The sequence below is a fragment of the Columba livia genome, chromosome 5 (genome assembly GCF_036013475.1).
Source record: "Columba livia isolate bColLiv1 breed racing homer chromosome 5, bColLiv1.pat.W.v2, whole genome shotgun sequence".
NCBI classification, from domain to species: domain Eukaryota; kingdom Metazoa; phylum Chordata; class Aves; order Columbiformes; family Columbidae; genus Columba; species Columba livia.
Genome location: NC_088606.1, coordinates 14,144,038 through 14,169,119, shown reverse-complemented (window position 1 = coordinate 14,169,119; position 25,082 = coordinate 14,144,038). Strand labels below are relative to the sequence as shown.

At 39.0% G+C, this 25,082-nt stretch overlaps 1 protein-coding gene across 10 annotated transcripts in view; it reads right to left on the bottom strand.

Annotated features, from left to right (window-relative positions):
* Positions 1-3,265: 3,265 nt before the first annotated feature.
* Positions 3,266-25,082, bottom strand: part of BCL11B (BCL11 transcription factor B) — a 96,012-nt gene continuing 74,195 nt past the window's right edge. For all 10 annotated transcript variants that reach the window (XM_005506107.4, XM_005506108.4, XM_065063535.1 and 7 more), the window contains one exon: positions 3,266-10,430. In XM_005506107.4, coding sequence (XP_005506164.1) covers positions 8,419-10,430 — 2,012 coding nt within the window. In that variant the 3' untranslated portion in view covers positions 3,266-8,418. The remainder of the gene's footprint in view (positions 10,431-25,082) is intronic.

The window sequence follows — 25,082 nt, the reverse complement described above, 5'->3', positions numbered from 1 at the left end:
TTTTTGCACACTCACATGTATACAGCTTTTTAGTCATTGGACATCCATTCTTTATGCTTAAATCATGTTTGAAGAGCCATGTGTATTTTTGTATTATTGCAATCCCTAGACAGTTTATAGGAATCACTAAAACATGATTGTTTCCCTTCACATTTTCATTAGTTTTTATGTTCTCTGATGATACCTCTGACTTCTACCATAATCAGCACAGGCACTTGCCAAATGCACGTGAAAACAAGTAAGTGGTTTTCACTTGCCCAGGAAGTATTTCACAGATATCCTGACAGAATAAGCAAAGAAAGGAAACCTACATGTAACATTTGTGCAGAAAAACTAATATGTAAATCAGTGCATTGTCTGTATAACACGATGGGCTCCTGATTAGTATGGGAAACAGAAGAATTAGAACATTTTTTGGAACTATCCTCACCCTCAAACTACAGGCCAACTAAGCCTCAAAGCATGTGTCAGTTCTTAATAAATGTAGCACCATATCGTTATATCCTGTGATTAAACCCATGGGGAAATGGACAGTGACAAAACTGGATGAAGAATCTTTACTTACAAGCCAATATTTTTTTTCAGTTGGTAGGTATAAAATTATATTTGATAATGATCTGCATAATGTCTTGCATAATGTCCTGCTTAGGAAATGTACTGAAAGAAATAGTCTTGTATTAGTAGTGGATGGGCAAAAGGAGTGAATAAGTCTTCCATCTCTAACACGTGTGATCCCCGTAAATGCGGTTCTTAGGGACATGGTTTAGTGCCAAAGTTAGGTTAACAGTTGGACTTGATGATCGTGAGGGTCTCTTCCAACCAAAATGATTCTATGAGTCTATCCCAGAGAACGGTCTGTCATCTGTCAGACAGTGAAATGCATGTTGTCATTGAGTAGCTAAAGGTCAGTGTTTAGCTGAGCTGGGAGAATAATTCAGAGCAAATCAACTATTAGGCAAATGTTGCCTCTTTTTTGCTTACAAGTTGTCTGCAAATAGATCACAATTTTCTCAAATATGTTCATTATTCTGAATTATTTCCTGAATGATTTTGGTGTATAATTATTGGTCTGTTCACAAGCCTTTCATTTTGAGTGTTCAGTTTTCAAGCTGTTTTAATTGGACATACAGATCACATGTTGTTTTTCTGTCCTTAGAGTAAACGTAACTCTTTGACTCCACTTTCTGATGGAAACATCTCGATTATGGAGTTAGAGTTCAATGGCCACTGCTATTCTGTTATATGTTCTTACCTTTTATGTACATGTTTTGTATGTAAAACCACTAAGTCAAATTCCACCCCATGGAATACTTAAGTAAATCAGGAGTAAATCTGTTGAATGTAAAGAAGTAATATGGTGCAGAATCAGTGTGAGGAATAAGGCCCTTGAGAAATTAAATCACCTTTATAATATTTCTTCATTATAATAATTACAACATTGACTTAAAGTACCTCTCAACTCATACCGAAGTTTGAAGTCCATTGGTTACATTTGGTTTTCACAAAGATTTTTCTGAACTTTTTTCCTTTACTGATTTTAATAGAATTCTTCTTGGATTACACAAGCATGTGTGAAACAGGAGTATTCAACCCGAGGTTGCTGCAAAGAAGCTTATTTAGATTTAGTTGTTTGCAGCCTTGTTTGTGTGATTTCTCACATTTCCCCTGTCAAAAGGACCTAATCCTTCTTTTTCCCTCATGCCAACTTGTGTGAGTAATCACAGCTCTGACAGACAAGCTCTAGCAGATCCAGAAGTGATGAGTTAAGGCATTGTCACTTCCAGGAGGTCCATGCTTCTCCTTGCCAGGCAGATACCACCTCCTCTTGCAGAAGCAATGCATGGAAAGTCTTCTCATCCCTCCAGATCCTTGCGGCCACAAACCGGGATGCACAGCAGCAGCTGCTGCCGCTAAGTCTTCAAACACCACATCAACATCTGCAAGGCCTGCAACGCCTTTCAGGGTGACAAAATGACACAGCAGCATAAAGCTCCACTAGAGTGAAGTCATGTTTATGGGGTGCCAAAAACTACCCCATTCAAATGCAAACTGTACAAAATTTAGAAGTAAAATGTAACAGCCTTTACAGATCACTGCAGAAGGCATTCAAAATGAATGTGGCATTTTGGGAATTACAGTGTGAACTATTGCCCAATATAATTGTCAGCATCGGGTTCTGATTTAATTTTCACTGGTTTTTCATGAGTGTAACTTTTCAAAGCCTGTAACTTTTATATCACTCTGAAGCCTCGATCCAGCAAAACACTTACACACATACCTAAATTTAGATTGCAGATTCAGGGAGCCTGAGATCAGGAAGGGACCATCTGTAGAAGCTCTTTTGTAGCACAAACCACTTAGCTTCCCCTCCTGACTTCTGAGTTGAGCCAAATACTTTAAAGTCCAGGAGCAGTACCTTTGAAATGAATTTCAATCACCCACCTGCTTTGAATCACAAGCCTGTTACATGGTTTGTTGGACCAGGGCCTCCAGGAAATCAGAATCTGGTCTCCAACACTCCAAATTTTTCCTGAGCTTTCCAAAATGGTTTGAATAACAATTCTCTCATTTAAGATTTCCATGCATTTGCTAACAGGTTGGTTTGATAGAGTATCAGGCCCCAGTGCACTGTCTGTAGCTGTCAGCTCTTATCCTCAGACTGCAAATTGTACAAAATTCTGCCTCTAACTGTGCATGCCTTTGTCCCTAGCTGAGGAGGAGGAGCAGATGTTTAGCTGCAGCTACATTTTGGTCCTTCTCACACAATAATACATAGTCTGTGGCCCAAATTCAGCTCCTGGTTTAACTGGTAAGTGCTCTCCCTGTTTGCATTTTCATCCAAGAAGCAAAACACATTAACAAACTTAGGTTCATGCAGCACACAGTTAAGTTAATGGGGATGGAAAGAAACACAAAAGCATTCTCCTCACTGTCTTCAGAAAACTGTGCTAATCGCCCCAAACGTCACGCAATTTCGTATAAGAAATTTGACCGTTTTGAGCATTATTCTACCATTTCGTCTGAAGACCCCAACTGAGGAAATACTTCACATACAAGGAATGTAAGCAGGACTTGAGCATCTGCTTAGCATCGTGCAGGTGCTCATGTGTCCTCCTCAAACAAACATTCTCCCTCGACTGGCTCCCACAAGAACTGACAGAAAATACGGCACAAGCTCTATGATCTGTACTGAAGCTTCAACTCCTCACTCCCTTCTTTCGTCCCCTTCCCACCCACTCATTTCAAAAAAACAGGAAAGACAAGATTTGGAGATCAAGTCAAATGTCCAATTTATTTTTATAACTTGAAACTGGAACAAACGTTGTTTTGAACGAGCGTACAAATGAAATGGTAGACACATGCTGAACTCAACATTGTGACAATAAGGGAAAAAAAGAGGCCAAAAATCTTGTACAGAGAATAAAAGGAACAATAAATATTTCACTAAGCCATATTGAAATGACCTCCAGCCATCTCAACATTTTATCCATAATTAAAAAAAAAGTGCTCTCGTTTTTTAAACAGAGCACAAATACCAAGCAATAATAAATAGTTCCAAACTTGTAGTAAAAGACAAAACCTCCAAGTAAACAACAAAAGCTCATACAATAAGTAATAGAAAAAGGTAATAAAAATATTTTGCCTTGCCGGTACAAATGCAAACAACTTAAATCAACGTTACTTTGCTTTGCAGTTCTAAAATACAAAGAGCACCATAAAAATGAGTTTGCCTGTGATAAACAAAACCTTGGACTGTCTTTTACATGGGACTGGGATGAAATGCTGATTTTTTGACCCTTTCCTTAAAAAATGGTATTTTTCTTTCTAAAACTAGTTTCTTGGACCTGTTCTGTTGCCAAGGCAGTCAACCAGAGTTTTCCTCTGGACTTCAAAGGCAGCAGGACTAGACACAATGGAAGTAATAAATTCAACCCTAAAATAATAACCAAAAAAACTGTTTTAGTTGTGACGAGAAATATGGCAGCATTCTAGCTATTTTATATCTATGTTATATTGTGCTTATGGCCTAGTAAACTACAGTTCTTCTAAGCAAGAAGAAAAGGAGGGCCATTTCATTATCACTACAGTCTGCAGAAACACAACCCTTGTGCTTTTAGGTGACTTACTGTTAGTTTCAGTGATTCAAGTCACAAAATTAGATAACTGCTGGTGTTAGCTATCCTGGATAATTAAAAACAACAAGAAAACTGGAGAACCTAAGCAACTTACACTAAAACGAAAGCTAAAATTCTTTCTTAAATCAATGAATTGTGGACTGAAAGTATGTGGTTAACTTCTGATCTTCGTTACACCAATGCATGTCCAAGGGATTCTGCTGAGTTCTGTGACATGATTCTGGATTTATATGAATGCCAGAGATCTGCATTTTCACCAAATTTAAAATGTGCCTTTAAGGAACCACATTCCAGACTCAGCTATGCCAGAGTAATCCTGGACTGAGTGCGATGAATAATTCCTGATTTATATCAGTTTAATTGAGATCCAGAATTTGTCCAGAAGTCTTAAGTGTACATTGTTCAAGCCAGGAAGACATATATCTATCTGTTATGTAGCTGGACAAAATTCTCCCTGTTGTCACACCCATGCCTCTCGAAATGCTCCAGCAGTTCTGCACCAATGAAAGTAGCAGAAGAATTTGGCATGGCAGTATTAATTTTGTTGTTTGTGTTTAAGTTTTACCGTCATTTCCTGCAAGAGTGGTGAGCATTTTCTCCTTCTCCCCTTCACTAGAGCATCAGTGCCTCTTCTGCCACCTGTCTTCCCCTCGACCCAAAAGGGAGAGAGCATGAGAAAGAGAGAGAGAGAAAGAACAGCAAAGAAGAGAGAAATCAAAAGACACAGGATTTCATCCCAGTCCCTCAAACATTCAGAAATTTATGGAATGTATAATTAGGAGTGAACAGCAGCAAAGCAGCTAATAACATGGACTGGCAAGACCTGTACACAGAGTAGGTCCTGTTCTGACAGGGAAGAGGAGGGCTGTGCCTGGACCAATTTTACTTCAACCTAGTTACAGCTGTACCACCAGCAGCCCATTGTACCATTTTATCTCAAGGTGGATGCAACAGCTCTCGCTGTTTGCTATAAAAACTACTTTCTTCCAGAGGAAGACACTGGCAGGGTGCGGGGAGCAGTGAGTAGGGGGTGGCCAGGAGAGGGAAGATGTGTTGGACATCTTCTTGTCTGGAAGGGGGAAAAAGTCTCCTCCCCTCTCAAATCTGTGGAGAAGTTGCAGGATGTCACCCCAGACACTTTTACAGGAACTGAATTTCATTTCACACAAATAGGCAATAACCATCCAGCCTGGTTCAACCATACCTGGTAAAACCTTGATGCAAGGGGTCCAGGCAACTTTGAAGCTATATAGGGCCCTGTGGGAACAGCACTTTTTTGTAGGCCATTTCTGACAAAAAAAAAAATATATATACAACTAAAATTATTTGTGAACAACAACAGCAAAAATTAAAAATAAAAAAGCACTTAATTATTTTGTTTTGTTTCTTTTACTCAAAGGTCGTCTAACAACCCCCTTTTTTTCCTGTACAATAAGGACTTCACATACAAATTTTTTTTTTTATTTTTGCAATATTTTATCCTGCCAAATTAAAAAAATATATTATGGCAGCCTGTTTGTTTGTTTTTATTTTTATTTCCAAATTCACTAACAAAAAGGTACATTAAATCCCTTTAAAAGGACAAGCGTACAGTTAAAAAATTACAAGCTTCAGTAAAAATACAGCAAGTGCCTACATCATATGAATCAACCAATATCAATATCCATTCCAGAAGGGTAAAGGAAGGGGGAAGGGGAGAAAAAAAGAGAAAAATAGGTACAGGTCAGAAACGTGATTTTTTTTTCTGCAAAGCAATAACAATATTAAGCACTTTTTTCTACATACTTTTTCTACATGGTGTAGCAATCACCTTTTAATCCCCCAATACGAGATTCTATACATTTTTTGAAATAAAAATTCAACACCCAAGGCAGAAAAAAATTTACTAAAACTCAAGACTTTACAGTTACAGTGACAAGAACAAATTTATAGACCCACCATTTAAATTTTACTGCAACATTTTCAAGGAAAAAAGAAAAGGTATTTTTTTTTTTCTTTCTGGTTTTGTAAAATGCCCAGGCATTCTCCATTATTACAAATACTGGTCCACTTTTACAGTAATCAAGAAATTTTAATATATATAATATATACTAAAACCCCGTCACCAAAAGAAAACAATATACACATGGCCATTATGGCATTTTTTTTAATAACCTATTAAGCAAACTTTGAAAAAAAAAAAGATTGCTCAAACACACATACACACAATTTCTTTTTTACCCTTGTATGTATTCAATACTGTAAACGTATTTTAAGACAGAGTGCACTAAATTTAACTTTTAAAAAAATTAGCCGTTGTTCCTGAATTGTTTTTCTCATTCAATGATAACAACTTGTAATTTGTGTCATTTGAGTTTTAATTCAGCAGTAAATCATTTCCATTCCATTTCCTAAGCAGCGTTGTCCTGAAAAAAAAAAAAAGGCTGAGAATAATTCAGCTAATGGATGTCCGAAGTTGTGCTGGGTATACATCTTCATTTGATTGGGTCTTATGGCATTTTCATGTCCACTATCTTCAACCAGTAATTTTTTTTTTAAGTAAATGTGGCTCTTTTTTTCTAAAGAATGTAATTTTCTTGTTTTACTTTTTTTTTTTTGTTAAAGTCTTTTCATTTCACAAAAACATTTTGCATTTGTCTCAAGAGACTCAAATAGGAAGATCAGTTTTCAAGGCACTCACGTCAAATTGAATGGCAGTAGAAGAACTGTCCAATAAATTATTTTTATTTATTTTTCTTTATAGTGCCAGTATTGTGAATGCCATGCTTAGCAACACTGACACTTAATCTCAGCTGTTCCCTTACAGTTTAACCCACCTTTGGGCCAAGTAGACGAATATGATGTAATTTCTTGTTGAGAAGCCATTTCACTCTTAACAACAAACAAAAGATTTAAAGTGCGGGTCAACATAATTAAAATCTCTAACCATAATTGCCCACTGTTTGTTAATATTAGTCATAAAGGGCTTTAAAAATTTGGAATTTGAAAGTAGAGCAGGTGCATTTTTCTTTACTTTTTTCGGTCTAATGCTTTTCTCTGAATACAATTCCGTTTTATTCCTAATTAAGTCAAGGGGAAAACTCTTAGTGACTTCAGTAGAAGCAAAATGTTGCCAAGACAGGTAAATCAACTAGAATTTATTTTTCCCTTCCTTATAATAGCATCATTATACATCACATAAGATAGTTAGAATATTTCCATTCATAAACCAAATGCCTATGAGTGGAGGCTTTTCATTGAGAAATTCACACTTTCTCATCCTCTAGTAATTATTTTAACTACGGCAAATTGGGACTAAAGTAGATATCCTGAACTCAGATTTATGATTTTGCGGTTTAAAAATAAAAAAGATGGCATTTTGCTGTTCTGAGGTTTGAAAAAAATACTACAATACTCAAGATGTACTGTCATTGTGTCTGGGAAGAGTGGCAGGAGGGGAAGAGAAAAGGAATGACACCCCAAAAAGTGACAAAATAGCACCATTATGTTGCCATAGTTTTTAACAAGAGGAAGAAACTATCGAATAGTAATGCACAATTAAGAATGTTTCTGCTTTTTAATGTAGCTGTTCTGCACCTATGTCTTTCCTGTTGCCATAACTTTAGTGATTAAATCCATTTAGAAAAGGCCTCTATCGTCAGCGACATTGTCAGTGCTGCATATTCAATCCAATTCCAAAAGAAAGTGCTCATTTTAAAGATTGTTATCCGCTGTACAATTTTGTTTTCCCTAATCTTCAAGATTATTTTAGAAGAGGAAAAAAAAAAACATTTAAAACAAAGGAATATTTCTGTTCAACTGCTGGCTTCTTCACAAGAAATTACACATGCTTAGCTTAAATTTCAACAAAGCAGCGGCCCAAAAATCATAATTTAAAAAGATATGTTTCTCTCCTCTACAATGCAAGTAATCTCAGGCTACAACTGGGTAAAATTAAAACGGGATACCCAACAAAATTTAAAAGAAATTTAAACAGAATAAAAAAAAGTACCTGCACATGCCAAAAAATTACAAAAACCCAATAAATACAGAAATTATTGCACAGTTAAAAGGCTCCACAATTTTTACTGCCTTAATCAACCCTCGGGTTTAATAGAACTTTGTAGACACAGGTTATATTTTAAGTGCCCAAGTCTGGCACCTACCATAGTTATGCTAAGTTATGTTTACGGAGGCAAGTTAGGTCATCTTCTCTCAGTTGGCAATAGTTAAACTGTACAAATAAAATGTTACCTAGACCCCTGAAATTTAACCTAGCGGGGGCAGGGAGGGGAGGGGGGCCTTAGCTTCTTTCTGCCTGCTCAATTTTGACGTCATTTGTCAGCAAATGTTCTCCATGCCACTTTTTCATGTGTTTCTCCAGGGTGCTGTAAACACTGAAGGGCATCTGGCAAATGTCGCAGCGGTAGACCTCCTTCCCTATCTGGCCATGCGTTTTCATATGGCGCGTCAGCTTACTGCTCTGGGCACATGCATAGTTGCAGAGCTCGCATTTGTAAGGCCGCTCTCCAGTGTGGCTCCGACGGTGCACCGTCAAATTGCTGCAGTTCTTAAAGACCTTGCCACAGTACTCACATGTATCGCTCCTGCGCCCTTCCTTCGAACTGGGTCGCCCGGGGCCGGGACCGCTGATGTGGGGGGTGCTGCCTCCGCTGGCCGTGCCGCTGCGCCCTGAGAGCCCCCCGTCCAGCATGTCCCCCGGCGGGGTGGAGAAACGCAGGCTCCCATTCTCCGATGAGTGCTCGGAAGAGGTCGCGAAGGGGGATTGTCGGGAGTCTGTGAATCCGAGGAACGGATCCTTCATGAAGTGCCGCGACGCTGCATACCCTACCAGCCACTGGGAGTAAACGTTTTCGGAAGGTATTATCGTTGCTGGTGGCAAGTCCAAATCTTTCTCTACCTTTATTCTTTTAGAGGAATTGTTTAAACCGGGGCTCGTGATAGGCGTTGGCTTGCGAGGGAACAGGTTTGGGAAGGGTTCACCTGGGCCAAAGTTTCTTCCATTGACCGTCCCTTCCTCGGTGCGGTCCAGCTCTCCTACCACTGAGTCTTCATCACCTGGATCTCTCTGACAGAGGTCTCGAGGACACAAGTCTCGCTGGTCAGAAGACCTTTTCATGAAGCTACTCCTCTTCTGTTTTTCAGCTAGCATGTCATTATATTGCTGGATGGCACCTAGACTTACATTCTCAATTACTTTTCCCAGCACAAGGGATTTCTCATCCGGCAGTGACTTGGAGCCATTTTCTCGGTTACGACTCAGCTCCGAGTCCATACTGAAGCTCGACTCTGGACGGCTCTCATTTTCAAGCTCCTCCTCCTCCTCCTCCTCCTCTTCCTCCTCTTCATTGTCATGGCCCAGGGAAGGATCGCTCTCATTCCTGAAATCTGCCTCACTGGATTTCAGTCCCTCTCCAGTGAGCTCACTTGTGCCCGGCTCAGGGGAACTGGTGGTAGACAGTCCATCATCTGACCTGCCCGTCATGGAGCCAGCTTTATGCATATGCGTTTTCATGTGGCGTTTTAGCTTGCTGGCCTGGGAGCAAGCGTGGTCACAGAGCTGACACTTGTAGGGCTTTTCTCCTGTGTGACTGCGTCGGTGCACAATAAGGTTACTCTGGAACTTGAACGTTTTCCCACAAAATTCACAGGACTTGCTCTTGGCCTGAGGCTGGGGAGGCGTAGTGCTGCTGGGGGGCATGGGTGGCAGTGGTGGGGTGCTCAAAAAAGGTGATTTAGGACTTGGCTGGAAAGGATTCAATAGGCGATGCATAGGGTTGGTGCGACTGGGCGAGACTGGAGGAGGGGTGGAACTGTTTCCTGCCAGCTCTCGAAGCCTTCTGGAGAAATCCATCGCTGGGGACTCAATTGCCATGGGGTTTAAACGCATAACTCTGTCAAAGGCACTGGGATGCTGGGCAACTAACCCCATTTCTTCGGCACTAAGGCGATGTGGATCCAGATGATGACGAGGTGGTGGGCTGAACAGCGGAGGCGTGTTTGGGAGCCGACCCTCACCAAAGCCAGGGTGTTCACGCAAGATGGGTCCTGTCATCCGCAAAAGATTGAATGGGTTGTTGTCTCCAAGGAAATTCATCAGCGGGGACTGTGCAACAGTCTCCGGTCCCAGAGGAGGAGGGATGGTGATGCGTGGAGTAAGGGAACTGTTTGAAGGGCTTGTTTCCAGGTAGATGCGGAATCCATGTGTGTTCTGGGCATGCTGAAGCAAGAACCAAGCACTATTAAAAGGCTGCTTGCATGTTGTGCAAATATAGCTTGAAGGCTCATCTTTACCTATAAAAGAAAAACAGAAAGAGCACTCAAAAAATAATATAGTGAAGAACATTTAAACACAGTTGGCATGTGCTTTATTTTGCTAACACATTTCCTTCTTGGCATTTCTGAAAGAAGAACTTAATTGCAATGTATTGACTGATATAAATTGTTGAACAGTACATTTACTCACCACACTTACTCACTTAACATGTATGACAAATATCACACATATGCATTGGTGCCATATAAGTTTATATCCTTTAACTCGCAAATAAAACCTTCCTTTATGACGCATAAGGATCCAAATACTTTCACACATTTATTCTCCAAAAAGGAATTTGTTTCAAGGGATTTATGACTACAGACAAAAACCGAGGAAAATGCAGTGTGGTAGGCTTTACAAGGCACCTGCAAGGAGCTTCAGTGTCATTTTCACTCTTTCATTTTATATTTTTAAATACTCCATGTAGTAGTCCTCTGAGATCTTGCTGAATTTAATTTATACATGTTTCAGTCATGCCAGCACTTCCATTTTTGAAATACTATGTAGGTATTTAGCTGCCCAAGTCCTATTCAAGTCAACAGGAGCTTGGAAAACGTACCCTTGCATAAACCACTTTGACATTCTTTTTGCCAAAACACCAAAAAGCCACTCAAATGAAACATCCGATAATCAAAGCCGACAACACAGTTGCAATTAACAGTAACAAATGTCGGGCCATGCTTGAACTGAGTCCCAAGAATTTCTGAGCCTGAGCCTGCCCTCCAATGCAGAAATGCTCACCGGAGCCAAAAACATTGTTCTGTTTGCCTTTCTAGCCTCTTTGAGCGGCTGCATAAAGGTGGAAAGCATTCCTTTAACCTTGATTCAGTTTTACATAAAGGACACGTGTGAACAAGTCTGTACTACAGTCATAATTTTGCTAGCTAGAAAATTCCACTCCTGGGCACAATATAAACTATGTGCTACCTTCAAAAAACACTTCCCCCCCTCCTCCTTTTTTCAATGCCTCTGCAAGACTCTGATAAATTCATCAATATGTGTCAACTTGAAAATCATTATCCAGGATTTGTTTTGTTCTTGTTTTTAAAAGAGGGGGAGGTTTCCTAAAAAAAAAAAAAAAAATATCAAACAAACAACCTATCCATTTTGGAAAATCTAAAATTAATTTCTCGCTTGTTTGTTTATGAAAGCACATATTTTGGCTAGAAATGGCCCCACTGCACCTAAAGGCACTAAACTTCCTGCAAGTTCAAAGCCTACACCAAGCTTCGTACCTGACTCGTACCTGTGTAATGACCCAAACGAAGCCCAATCCCAGCCCATCCACAGGGCTCAGTTCCACAGCTGAACTACACAACCCCTTTCTAGATGGGGGGAACTGCAATTCACAAAAGACTGTTACTTGAGCTTGAAACTAAAGAGCTTATAAGGTGAATTGAATCATATTATTGAAACTACCTTTGTAAAGAGGAATGACTCACAGCAGGCAAAAAAAAAAAAAAAAAAGAAAAGAAAAAAAAGAAAAAAATCAGCTCAGGCACAGCAGGCAAAGCAGGATCCTTGCTGACTGAATTCCCCTCTTCTGGCTGTTGCAGGAATGGCTGCTGCTAACAAAACCTACAGAACCTTAGACAAGAAGGCTAGAAGATTATCTGCCTACCTATCAGCCTGTCAGTCTATCTAATCTTATCACCCAATGAACATCCATAAAAGTGTAAAGGAAAGAGCATCTATCAGATTAAGACTTATTTACAAAGGTAGGTGATAAATGTCGTGCAGCTCCTCACACTCCTATTGATTTAGTAAGGCTATTTCTGTGAACAGCAGCTTCAGACCCCTGTTTTGGAGAAGTTGGCTCTCCACAGCCAAGAAAAAATGTTCATAACACAGCAGGGGTTTCTGTCTGGCTGACACAGGCCCCGTGCCCCAGCCCTGCACACTGCATCGTGCAGGACGTTGCTTTGATTAATCTCTAACAACCACTATTGGAAAAAGCACAAGTTTGGGAACTGTACTCAGCTTGGAAAAAGTGCCCATAACTGCTATTGACATTAACGAAAGCCACATACAAACACAGAAAGGAATTGATACATTATCCCTTAAAAATCTACTCAGCACTGAGGCAGTTAGGGAGTTTTATGTCAGCTTTGCAGCCAAAGCAACAGTAAATGCTCCCATTATTACTTCAAATATTTAAATTTCTGTTTCAAACAGAAATATTATGAAAACGTCTAGACCTTTAACTTCTTGCGCGGCAACATGTGTAGTATAAAAAGTGACAGAAATCACTGAAGCAGACTAAAGTATATAACATACTCTGTCAAAAGCTTTTTTTAACAATATGTTTTACCTCAGCTCACCCTAGAATAGATTTTAATAAAGCCCCTTCTGAAGTGTGATCTAATAGCCAATGAAGTGCAGGATCTTACAAGGTCATATATCTTCAAATTAAAGAGTTCTCTGCACCCTTCACCTTCATTTTATCCACTCTAATTAATCGATTTATTACCCACAGCTGTTCAATTCTTTCATTTTTAAAGTCACAGCATGCATTCTTTTTTGTTGTGGGTTTTTTTCTTTAAAAAAATAAAGTGTGTGTGTGTGTGTGAGCGCATTCTCCTTGCTTAGCTCAAGAGTTGACAGGAGGAAGAAAGCAGCTGTGTATTAGATGACAATGATAACAACAGCAACACATTTACTTCAGCAAAGGCACATATGTAAGGAGAAAAATTCCTGAGCAGGCTGAGGATCAAGGCCAATCTAAAACTGAAATGGCTGATTAAAAAAATTACCCTCAAAATGGCAGCTGGCTGGATGCTTGCTGCTACATGTTACATGGAACTGAGATGTTTTGTTTTGTTTTGTTCTCCAAAACTACACCTCTGTGAAATTCAAGTGAGAACAGTAAATCCTCCTCCTTTTTAGTTTTCTTTCAAATGGAGCAAATTAGTGCTATTAGTGATCTAAAATTTACAAGCTAGCAGTATTCTCTTCTGTTTTGTTTAGCTTTTGTGCTCCTTAACACTCCTTTTCAGGAGACCCCAACACAACAGCAAAATTAACTGCAGGCTACCTGGCTACCATTCTCTGACTGCTTCACAAGTGTTTGTGTGTGCATGCTTGTGTATATGTGTATATATATGCATATGTGTATATATATATATAAACTTTCACAACCCTCAAAGACTCTCCCCAGACTCTCCATTAAAAAAAAAAAAAAGTAAAATAAAATGTTCTAATGTTCTTTTCCACATTATCACTTCATGGTTATCTTGCCTAGAAGTTGCCCTGAGCAGTGTAGATGCTCACTTTTAAGAACAGAACAATGTCAAAAAGTCTTTGAAGATCCACTCCGAACATTTTTATGTTCAAAAACTTGCTAAATATTTTAAACATGCCCAGAAACAGCCACATATTGCTCAAGAATGATCCTTATATTTAATAATGCAGTGCACCTACACTATAAAACTCTTTGTTATAAGACTACTTTTGATATATGGCTATCTTAATCCCTTGCCACCTGCATGAAGCCTGTCTAAATACCCGCTTTATGACAACTAGCTATATAGGCTTTGCCATATGTAGTCTTTATCACTTTAGCATGTGCTTGACTTCGAGCATGTGAGTAATCAAAATCCGTGAAACTTAAGCATGAGCTGAAGTGCTCTGTTGGATAGTGATGAAATTATTCATGTGCTTAGAGTTAAGCACAAGCTGAGACTTCATTAATACTGTTTAATGAACTGCATATGGATTCAACCCTACAATCTGTCACTAGGCATGATTTTGGGGGCTGATGGCTCAAGCGTAATTTTTTATCTTTACGTTAGTTGGTAGATACGGTGTACATACTGAGGTGAGACATCCAGGCCACAAGCCCTGGGCAGTCAACGGCAGATTCAAGGTTGCACTAAAGCCAGATACTGCCACTGGAGTTCACACATGAGATAGGTTTGTAGGCCTGGATCCTACTGAGACACAGGCACGTAGGTTCAGAAGTATAGATGTGAAGGAGAGGAAGGACTGTGAAATTAAAGAATGAGGGGACTGGGATAAATCTTAAGAGTTGCCTTTGTCCAATTCCTGACCTAAGGGATGTCTGTATCGATGCATCTATTCATAACTACAGCAGATGCTCCATTATCCTACTTCAAAGTCCACCCAGACAGAGAGTTGACAACCTCCCCAAAATCTACCTCATTCCTTCTCTCATCTACCATCATAAAGGTTCCCCAAATGCTAATATAAATCTTTCTTCCTGCAGCTTAAGATCATAATATTTTCTCCTGTCTACATGTACATGAAAAACACAGGAAACAATTTAAATCCACACGTCACATCCAGATATCATCCAGCCCAGTGATTTGCAGTTGATCCACTTAATGTCTTTTAGCACCCTCTTCCCAGCTTGATTTGGAAATGCCAAGTGAGAGAGAATTCACAATGTATAGCAGTAGTCTGTGGCAATGGCTGACTACCTTCAGTGTCAAAAAACCTGTCCTCTCTTTGATTCAAATTGCCGAGTTCAACTGCCAACCATTAGATCTTGTTATGTTTTTAAATGGTAGATTAAAAATCTCTCTAGTATCTTCTCCATAACCAGGTAATTATAAACTATGAACTTATTGAACACTCTTGCTGGTTTTGTGTATTATGACAAATGATGATCTTTTCCAGAAATATTAAAATGTGTTCCCTCCATTACTGCATGACAGATTATGTTCCACTCAAAATGTCAGAGCAATAATAAGCTTTTTTCTCTTTCGTGAACAGCACAAAACAAAGCTAAATTCAGATCCTGCCTCCCAAATTGTGCCCTCACAGTGGGCAGTGACTAAAGACAGTTCCGTTAAACCAGCCCAGACCAAGAGCAGCCTGGGTCTGTGGACATTCATCCTGCTGCACCAGGCAGCCTGAATCCCCTGACTTATCTGTCCTCTGCAGTCTGACTTGTATCATTTAGTGATACGCAGATCTTCCTGGCCCAGTTGATACACGAGTTTCTGTATACCCTGAATGCCGAGCGCCATTGCCCTGGAGATAAATTTTCCTCAAAATATCCTCAGTTATTCTGGATACCATCAAACAATAATCAGTGTGAGATAACTGTTGAGAATTCATTATTTTCTACTGGGCTACAGTGACATCCAGTGCCTTACGAATCCTCCCCTCAGCATGCCTGAATAATTCCATTAGCTGTAACAGAGAATGAACTCTCTCCCTTTTTAATCACCCACCCACAACCCCCGCCAGGACTGCTGGTGAGGATCTGCAGTCAGGTCCACATAACCACTGCCATTCTTTACCCCTAGCAATACTTTCCAGATAATGTTTCTGGTTCCCGTTACAAAGTTACAACAGCAGCAATAAAAATGTAAAGGAATTTTAATGCTGCTTTACTGCACCCTTAGAAGTCCAGGAAAAGTAGAAACTTGCAAGCTTTAAAGAAAGGACACCTTTTATTGTAGTGCTCAGGAATAGACATGTATCACGTTCCTACAATCTTTCTACCAATGTTACTCTCTTCTACACCGCTTGGTTTTTAATGAGCATTTAAATAATTACCCCTTGTTATTATGATGGTTACTCTAATAATACCAATAAAGGTAGCGTGGATGCTCCATAAAAAACACAACTTTAATTGAATTATTATTAAATTAAAATGCTATAATTGAGAACACTAGTTTAACAAGTCTCCTTATAAGACCAGCTGACATTAAATAGAAGGGCATTAAATACTGGAAAGATTTAGTGTTTCATAGTGAAGAAAATATATGGTTATATGTGGTTTGACAGGTCACCTAGACAAGGGCCAAATACTTTCCAGGTGTCTGCAGTGTGGATCTGCAGTGTGAACTACATCAGTTCATACCCGATGCTGGATTTGGTATGCAAAAATATCTTGAATATGGGTGTTTCTGCTGAAGAAGTTTTATAAGCTGTGTTACCACTCTAAATTATCCAAGTTAGCAAGAATATTTACTTATGTATGTTTATAATTGAAAAAATATATGCTGAACACACCCAATATCAATGGTTTTACCCTCTCTGGGGTGATTGGAAGTGCCGCTACCTCGATTTCAGAGGGACTGACAGTCTCAATAAAAAAGACAGAAGTGTGAAGTCGGGTTTAAGCCTGTGTGAGGATCACCACTGCCAGTCCAATGCCAGTCACCAGCTTTAAACACCAAATGCAAAGGAACCATTTCACTTCATACCTCTCTTCATTTTAATTTTGTTTTGATGGCAGCACAAGTTGAAGATGTAAAACAAGCACAGTGCTTCTATCAATACCCAGAGCTAAGACGGTGCATCCATCCCTGCACTGCCATGTCTAAAGAAAGGGCTCAAAAGAATCCTGCAGCACATCTTGCTGAGCGTGACCAAGACTATCCCTACCAATTCATAAAGTAAGCATCAACTGGCAACTAAACTTGGTGTTTTATGGCTTAGCAAGGTGCTCGCAGTCTCACAATATAAGCACCTCCAGTGCAGTGCTACTCCTCAGTAACAGAATGCTGTTTCCTCCAATACTAGGCCCGGTTCTCTTTTTCTACTTCACCTCTTGAATAGCCTATCTCCTCCAGTGCCATCTTCAAACAGAAGAAAAATCACGACCTCATGCAATATTCTTCTCCTACACACTGCCTGCATGTTTTACAGCTTTCCCCATCCTGTTTCTACTTTGAGACTGCAAGTTCTCTGCAGAGATTATGCAAGAAGCTTTATACCAAGAGAACCTGCAACCCCCCGAAACACTCTCATTCCAAGCACTGATTTCAATTAATGATGCAAATATTCTCAACAGCATTCTCTACCTGTTGAAAAAGATCTACAATAGCACTGGTTGACACCAATATTAAAATATATTAATATTGCACTATTGTTAGTAATGTACTCCTAATTCTTTCTTTGCTAAAGACAACTGCCAAACTCTGCCTTTGGTGGATTAAATGCTGCCCCATTTGGGAGCCTATTTTATTTTCTGAAGCTTTTCAGCAGTGTTCCTTTTCTATCAGGCAGGACTGTGAATTGTCTGTTTATCATACTTTTAATAATAAATACATTATTTGTCAAATGAACTATCTATCATACAAGTGGAAAACAAACAGATTAATTACCATTCACAAAGTTGAGAAGTCAGACTGTCATGCTGTCTGTCTACATAATTCCAAGAACAAAGAGCATAAATCCTTGAAAGACTTCAGAGATATCAACTTGATACCTTAAAATCATACTCTTAGCCAAACTCTGATTTGAATTAACCTGCTAGGAATTCAAAGTAGCTTCGATGACCACCATTGCACACTTCAAATTCTTCCAGATAAGCTATACCAGGTTATGACAAAGAAGGATCTTGACTTATACAAATATACCAAGTTGTGATTTTTTTTCATTAAATTTTCCCCAGAAGCATTTTATATGTCCTCTCTGGCATTTATACTTAAAAAGGAGACTGTAGGCAGACTACAGCCATGCATAACACAAACAGATGCTTCCTGCTTCTTAATGGACACAGGCGACCTTTGGCTGAAGATGTAGCTTGTGTTCAATAGTCCCATTTTCTGTGAGACTTAATCATACCTCAGATCTGTACTGCCAGATTCACACAAACGAGCCAAATGCACAGCTCAGTTTAATTTCTAGTGCATTACAAAATGGCAATATTATATTTTTAGGTATAAAATGTCAATAGTCATTTTGGGTAACTTCCTTCTGGATGTCCAATTTCTCATTCCTTAAAAGAGCCTGTGGCTTATTGCAAGTTAATGTTCAGCCTACAGAAGTATAAAAAGTGCTTTTACTTAGTGCAGAAAAATAAAGAAAAATGCATAGCAAAAAATAGAACTCACGACACAGTGATTTTGACCCAGAAACACTGTTAGAATGGGAGATAAAATACATGCTTGTCATCTCTGAACACCTTCTTCTAATTGGTGTTAAATTCTAAAATACAAAGGCAATTTATAAATCAGAGAAAGGGTGAAGTGTGAAAAGTAAAGAACAAACAGGAAAATCAATATTGAAAGATCAATAGTGAATGAGTTAACTTTTAAATTAGCCCTTTGTGATACAACAGTTTCAATTGACTCCACCTTTAGCATCTAAACAGCTTTGTGTCTATTAGTTTCTCTAAACCTAAGACATCAGCTAGGAGACTGAAAGGATGTTTTACAAATCTGCTGCATAAAATTGTGAAAACTATCAGCAAAAATGGGGTATTTAATGGAGGGGGGGGAAATGTACCCACTCATGAGATGAAAAGACCATAGGACTACCCATGGCTCGTGGTTTAATATATAGGATCCTACTTACAGCATTCACAAAAAACCCTTGTACTGCTCAAGGACACTTTTAGGCCTTTTCTTTGCATACAGTATTCAAATGCATTTGAAATAATGTCAGTCTTTTTTACAACATATGAAATATGCCAGCAGCTTCCCTTTAAATCGGTTTCCTGTAAGCAGTTTTGTTTGAAAACTGGCAAGTGTTGTGTGTTTTTTTTTCCCCACCGACTTTTTTAAGGTGCCATTTTCTCATCTTACAAGCAAGAATTATCAGTATCTGAATAGGAACTAAAAGAGGATACATAAAGGAAATTGTCCATGTCATATAATGGAAAAATAAAGAGTAAATTAGGAAATAATAAAAAAGCCAAGGGGTGAAAACAAATTTTCCTGCTTTTTTTCCCCAGGAGTACTTCAGTCTGTTTTACTGCAACTATTTCTTAAGGGTATTAGGTGCCTATTCATAGCTAGTAAATGAAATAGCATTTTTGTTTTAATTCATTACTTCTTTAACAAATGCTAACTCCCATCTCTGCTTCTTTAAATCCACAAAATCTCCACGTTCAGTCCTAAGAAGTATTATAAAGGCTGTAAATCTTGTTTTAATGGAATGTACATTTAGCTATGAGGAGATAATTGACGTTATGGAGAGCCTAGATGCTGAATTATATAGGTTATCTAATACAAAGGGGACTCATTACCGAAGCACTACAAACAAGTAGTAATATATGTATATTGTTCTGAGTGGCGTTATAGCAAAAGTGTTCGGGTCTGCAGGGATTTATAAAACACAAGAAAACAGCAGACATGCACTTGTAAATTTGTCTCATTTGTCTCTGAAGTTAAAGGTTATTCCCTTGATCTGAATTTGTAATAAAAACATGCTAGACTAAGGTTTGTAGAGAATGTTTGAATATGTAAATTGTGTATAATGATAGGCAATTATAGGGTAAAAACTGGACCTTATGAATGTTACAGAATTGCATGGAGCATCAAAGTATTTTCCTTCAGATGAAATATTTATCTTTTATGCATGTTATAAGCACTTTTTCAAAGGTATTCAGCAACCTATTTGAGTGGAGAGTTGACAAAAATCAAACCATTACAACCGACTAAGACTGTGGGCTTATGCACAGGAGAAGCCACAGCTTTTTACAAAATATACATAATAAATCTCTTGAACTAATGGTTCCGGAGATGGATTCTCAAGGACAAGTTCCACTGATTTTCACTCCCTTGGATGAAAGCTGATCAGATGTTTCTGGATTTTTTTTTTAAGAAGATGTGGGGGTGTGAGTGTAGGGAGGGAGACTGGGGAGTAACTAGGTAAGAACGTGAATTTTCTTGCACTGATTCAATGCAGCCCCATTCCGCCTTCAGTTCATCAGCTGCTGTTTTCAGGAAATAATAATAATAATAATCATTTTTTTAAAAAAATCTGCATCGAGATAGAAAGGAGTGAAGCCAGGAGATGATACTGTAGTTTATGCTACTGAAGATAAGGTTTTCTCCTTCTCTGAGCACAACAGTCTGTTCAGGTTAACCAACTGCAGTGTTAGAATAACTCCAGCCGACTTGTCACAGAGTACAAAAGTCATCAGCAACTGAATGTTCTTTTCTGCACCGCAATTAAGACGAATCAATACGACGTGCCACAAATGGTATTTTACTCTCAATAAGAACTCGGGCTGAGTTTATTCAGAATATTTTAGCGCTTCCCCAGGGGATTTTGGTCCGACGCAGATGGCAAATAAAGTACTCAGCCTAGGGCTAGAGCACATTATGCTAATTCTAATGTCAGATGTACTTTAATATACAGCTCTATTTAATCACCCCATTATTTCACATTTCCATATGAAAAACCTGCGGCACTTCTGCAGAGCTTTCACTCTGCGACAATGCCAGCTTCCTTCAACTAGCTCACTGCGAAACAGAAAAGAAGACTGGTCATTCTCGCCAGTCAAAATGTTACAGTTTCAAAGTTTCAGTATTCCTGAATTTAAAGTGGGTCTTCCAGTGCAATTAGCAAATCGCTCTGCTAGAATGCTGATATGTATAAAATGCTAAGGAGGTGCGACTGAAAAAAAATAAAAGTAACAGCCCTTCCTCTCTACCTCATCTGCTCTCACACAGAGACATAGGCAGGCACACATCTCAAGTCTTCTTGCAGAATAGTAATAATAAAAATAATGAAAATATTTTCATATTGCAGTTCAACCAACATTCCCAACACTTGTCAGCACAACACTGCTGTTCCCAGCTGCATGGCTTCCGTTACTTAGAGGAACAGACATGGCTGGCACAGCTGCCAACCTACAGATGTCTCTAAATAAAACCTTCCTTGTGTATCAATAATTTTTGCCTGCAACAAACTACACCTCTAATTAGGTTTAGAAGCTACATACGTTCAGCACAGACTACTATCCAAATTATCTGCAAATTTACCTTGATGTCTCATCTCTAGTGACTGCAGAATTTGAACCTAGGGATTTGAAGGTAAAATGATTGAAAACTGGATTTACATTGAAAGGAATGAAGGCAAAAACTTTGCCGCGGAGCTGTTTTTCAAGCCATGTGGGCTCTCAATGTGCAGACAGGGAAAGCAGAAGCAATCCTTGGAAACCTCTTCAGCATCCAAACTTTCCCTTCAGAGTAATTCTGTGAAGGACTATTAATTCAGCATTTGTGTACAGTCACCAGTGAAATGAGTTGCATGGTCTCAACAATATCTTCCCCCAGTTTGGCACAATTGGGGCTCCAGGATAACTAACACTGCACATCAGGGGGAGCCAGGTCAGGACTGGATTATACTGAGCTGCTATTAGAGGAATGCACGAAGCCTAAGTTGATCATTTTTTAATAATTGCATTAAATCTAAAACATATTTAAAAAAAAAAATAAAGTCTATTTTGGAAAAGACCTACTTTTTCCTCCTCCAACTACCCAATCTGTATCCTTTAAAAATTGTTCAGCAATGCATGCAGCAGCCAGCACCTGGGGCCAGATCTCACCTGCTTTCACTGTTATGCATCAACATTTAAAGATACAGAACTGCGCTGCTGTGTCTTGCCACAGCATATGCCATAACTTCCATGTCCTAATTTAAACACAGCAGATGACATCCCTCACATTCAAGGCAGAAATGCTTACCTTTTCAAGCTTTATTTTTATATATATACATATATATGTATCTGTGTGTATACATATATACACTTTTTGCTCTCTGTAAAGACTGGCTGTGAACACAGCACTATGAACAAAGGAGAAAGAGGGCTGAGTATAGAGCAGAGGTCTGTATTTCCTTAGCTAGTCCAACTGGACCTTCAAAAACACAATCCTACCTTGGGAGAATCATATATAACAGTTTCAAGTTTTGCCTGAATGGTAAATACAGCACCAGTTAATTTAGTATAATAAATTAGAATAACTGTAATATTTCTCTAAAGTAGAGAGTGTCTCACCCTGAAAATTAGTAGTTAAATTCAAAAGAAGAAGGTGAAATGAAAGTTTGATGTCCCAATACAAAGCCTAACAAAGTCAATATGAATCTTTTCACTGCCTTCAGTGGGCTCTGGATGAGGGTCTTCTTCCACACTGGGATTTGTTAATCTCAAGGCACTGTCTTCAATGTAGGGATAAATCTGGTTTGTCGTGGTGTAGCTAAAAGAAGAGAAGTGAGTTCACAGCAGCTATACGCCTAAAGAAGTAAGCTGTAAATATTTTAGAAGAATAAATGGAGATATATCTAGTAAAGCATCTTTTGTCTCTGTAGTTAAAAGAAAAACAGTTAAAGTAGGATAAACACATTACTGAAATTAATCTTTGACAATCTTTGTTGCTTTTCCTTATGCTGATATTATGTTGGATTTTGGAAGGAAAAAGATATAATAATAATTCGCCATAGATCTATCCTATTTCATTAACTCACTTTAGATAAATTGACTGCATTCTTAAACTCTGTTATTAAGAATTCTTTGAAAAAAATGTAGCTGAGGCTAGTAAAATTATTTTTTTAGTAACATATTTATTCTTGGCAATAAACAAGTTTGTGGAATCCCATTCAATTTCCATCATTATGGCAATTTTTTGAATGCCAGAATGTCTGCGGACACATCTTATACTAAAGGGTTCATACAGGATTCAAAAGTCCTGTAAAGGAAAATCCCAGACTGGGTGAATGAAGCAGCAAAATGAGCAGAAGCATTAAAAGTCTAAATACGGGGCACGGGGGGAATAAGAGTAGGAGGAAGGTATAAAATACTTCATATGAAAAATAAAACCTGTCAGTTACAGAAGGATCTTGGGGTTTGCTCTAGATTAAGCAGTTGCATTGCAATCTATTACTATGAAGTTGCTAAAGATGAATTTCCGATCATACCTCCTGAAGTGCAAAAATAAAAATACAATTTTTGCTCCTTAAATAGGTGGCGGTTTATGCCACTATAATGTTGCAGAAAATAATGCCAATGTTGGCTTAAAGGAAGATCCTAAAAACTTCGTATTTTATTTCTATACAATCCAGATTGATCACCTAAGAGAAGCATAATTAAACAATGCTAAGCATCCCAACCCCATTGAGAATGTGCTGCCGAAAAATATTTTTAGAACAATCGCTGTAGTAATTCTTCTTAGTTGTAGAAACACTCCAAATCAGAAAGTCAATTTTTCCTCTATTTGCAGAAGTGTGCTGGTTTTCACTGGAAAGGCGCCTGTGTTTTGTTTGGCTGCTGTTCATATACTGCCTTGGCAGGATTTCCTTGGATTGCTTACAGTGAACATTGCTCTTGCATACAGTAGCACTCTCATTTTAACCGTCCCAGCCACACGTTTTCTAATAACACACGGAGAGCTGCAAAATCCCTGTAAGCACAGCTCTTTAAAGCAGCAACAGAAGGGGGTGGGGGCGGAGGAGGGGAGCGGGGCGGGGGGACTCTGCCCGTTCAAAATCCAGCGCTGCAAACAGAGCATAGTCCTTTTAAAAACAACCAATGTGAATTGTGTTTAAGAAGCAGCTTTCCAGGAAACGAAAAAAAAACATCTCCGAGAAGAGGGCCCAATTCAGCTGATTCACTGAATGTGATCCGCTCTGGCTGGGCTCCGAGCATCACTGAATTGGGTCCTAAGTACCGCTTATTTTCTTTTTAAAAAAAAAAAATAAAAATCCTCCCCTTCTGAGGGGTGTGCAGATAACTTAATAATTCCTGGTATTACCTTGTGTGTTTGAGACCCTGCACCTGAGCCTGTGGTCCTCGTGCGTCCCAATTTCCTACCCAGTCAGAGGAGGCTGGGGTGCACGGGGAGAACAGGGCTCCGCTGTGAGAATCAAACCTGCAGGCGAGATGAAAGAGGACATCTATCTCACTGAAATGGTTGCAGGAAACAAATGCAGCATTTCTACCTAAGGCTGAGAGGGAGAGAGAAAGCCAATAACAAAACCGTTATTCAGCTCCGTGCCCTTTACAAATAGGAGTGACTTGTTAGTGGACAGCTGCAGCTCAGCCCCCCTCCATGCCATTCCAACTTGCTGCCTTTGCCACCCGGCTTTTGGAGATCAGCAGCAATTTGCATCTCCATGCATCTCATTTCTCGTTAAGTAAGTTGATTAATTTGGGCGAGGGAAGTTGTCGTTGGAAAAAAAAAAAAAAAAAAAAAAAACAACCACAAAAAAAAGCAGAAATTTCCACTGGCATTATTGCTGCCTTTCAAAATTCACCGACCTTCCCCCCCCAGTCCAGTCCCCACTTCACACCTCTATTTCTCCCTGTCCCTTTCTCCCCACTTCCCGCTCCCTCCCTCCCTCTCCCTCTTTCTCCTCGTTGTTTACAAAGGTTTCATTATGTTTTCAACTAATCAGAAAGGCCTACTAATAGACAATTAACATGTGACTATAAAAAAAATAGCTTCCAGAAGAAGGAAAAGTAATTAAGTAGAGAATGCTTTTCAGTAAGTGCTCGCTTTAACCCATCGTCAGAGAACAGTCTAGGTTAGTCCACAATGGATGGAACAGATGCCAAGGGCGAAATGTTAAAAGCAAATAAAAAAGGACATTATTTTCTTTGGGAATAATAACTATCAACGCCACAAAAACGAACATCAGACTGCAGTTGTTTTTATCTGACCTCCTCTTTCCTCCACTTTTCTAAAGTGCCTTTTCTGTGTGTTTCATTAAAATAAATAGAAAAATAAAGGTATCGTTTATTGCATCTTTGCTTCCAAGGTGACAGGAGACCAAGTAATCAGCATCATCATCGAAACAGCACAATGCTGTTATTAAAAAGATTTTACTTTAAAACATTTTAGGCTTGAACATACACATAAACTAAGCTCCTAGAGAAGTTGGCAGGAATTCTCCACAACCAACGGCAACGGGTGCTTAAC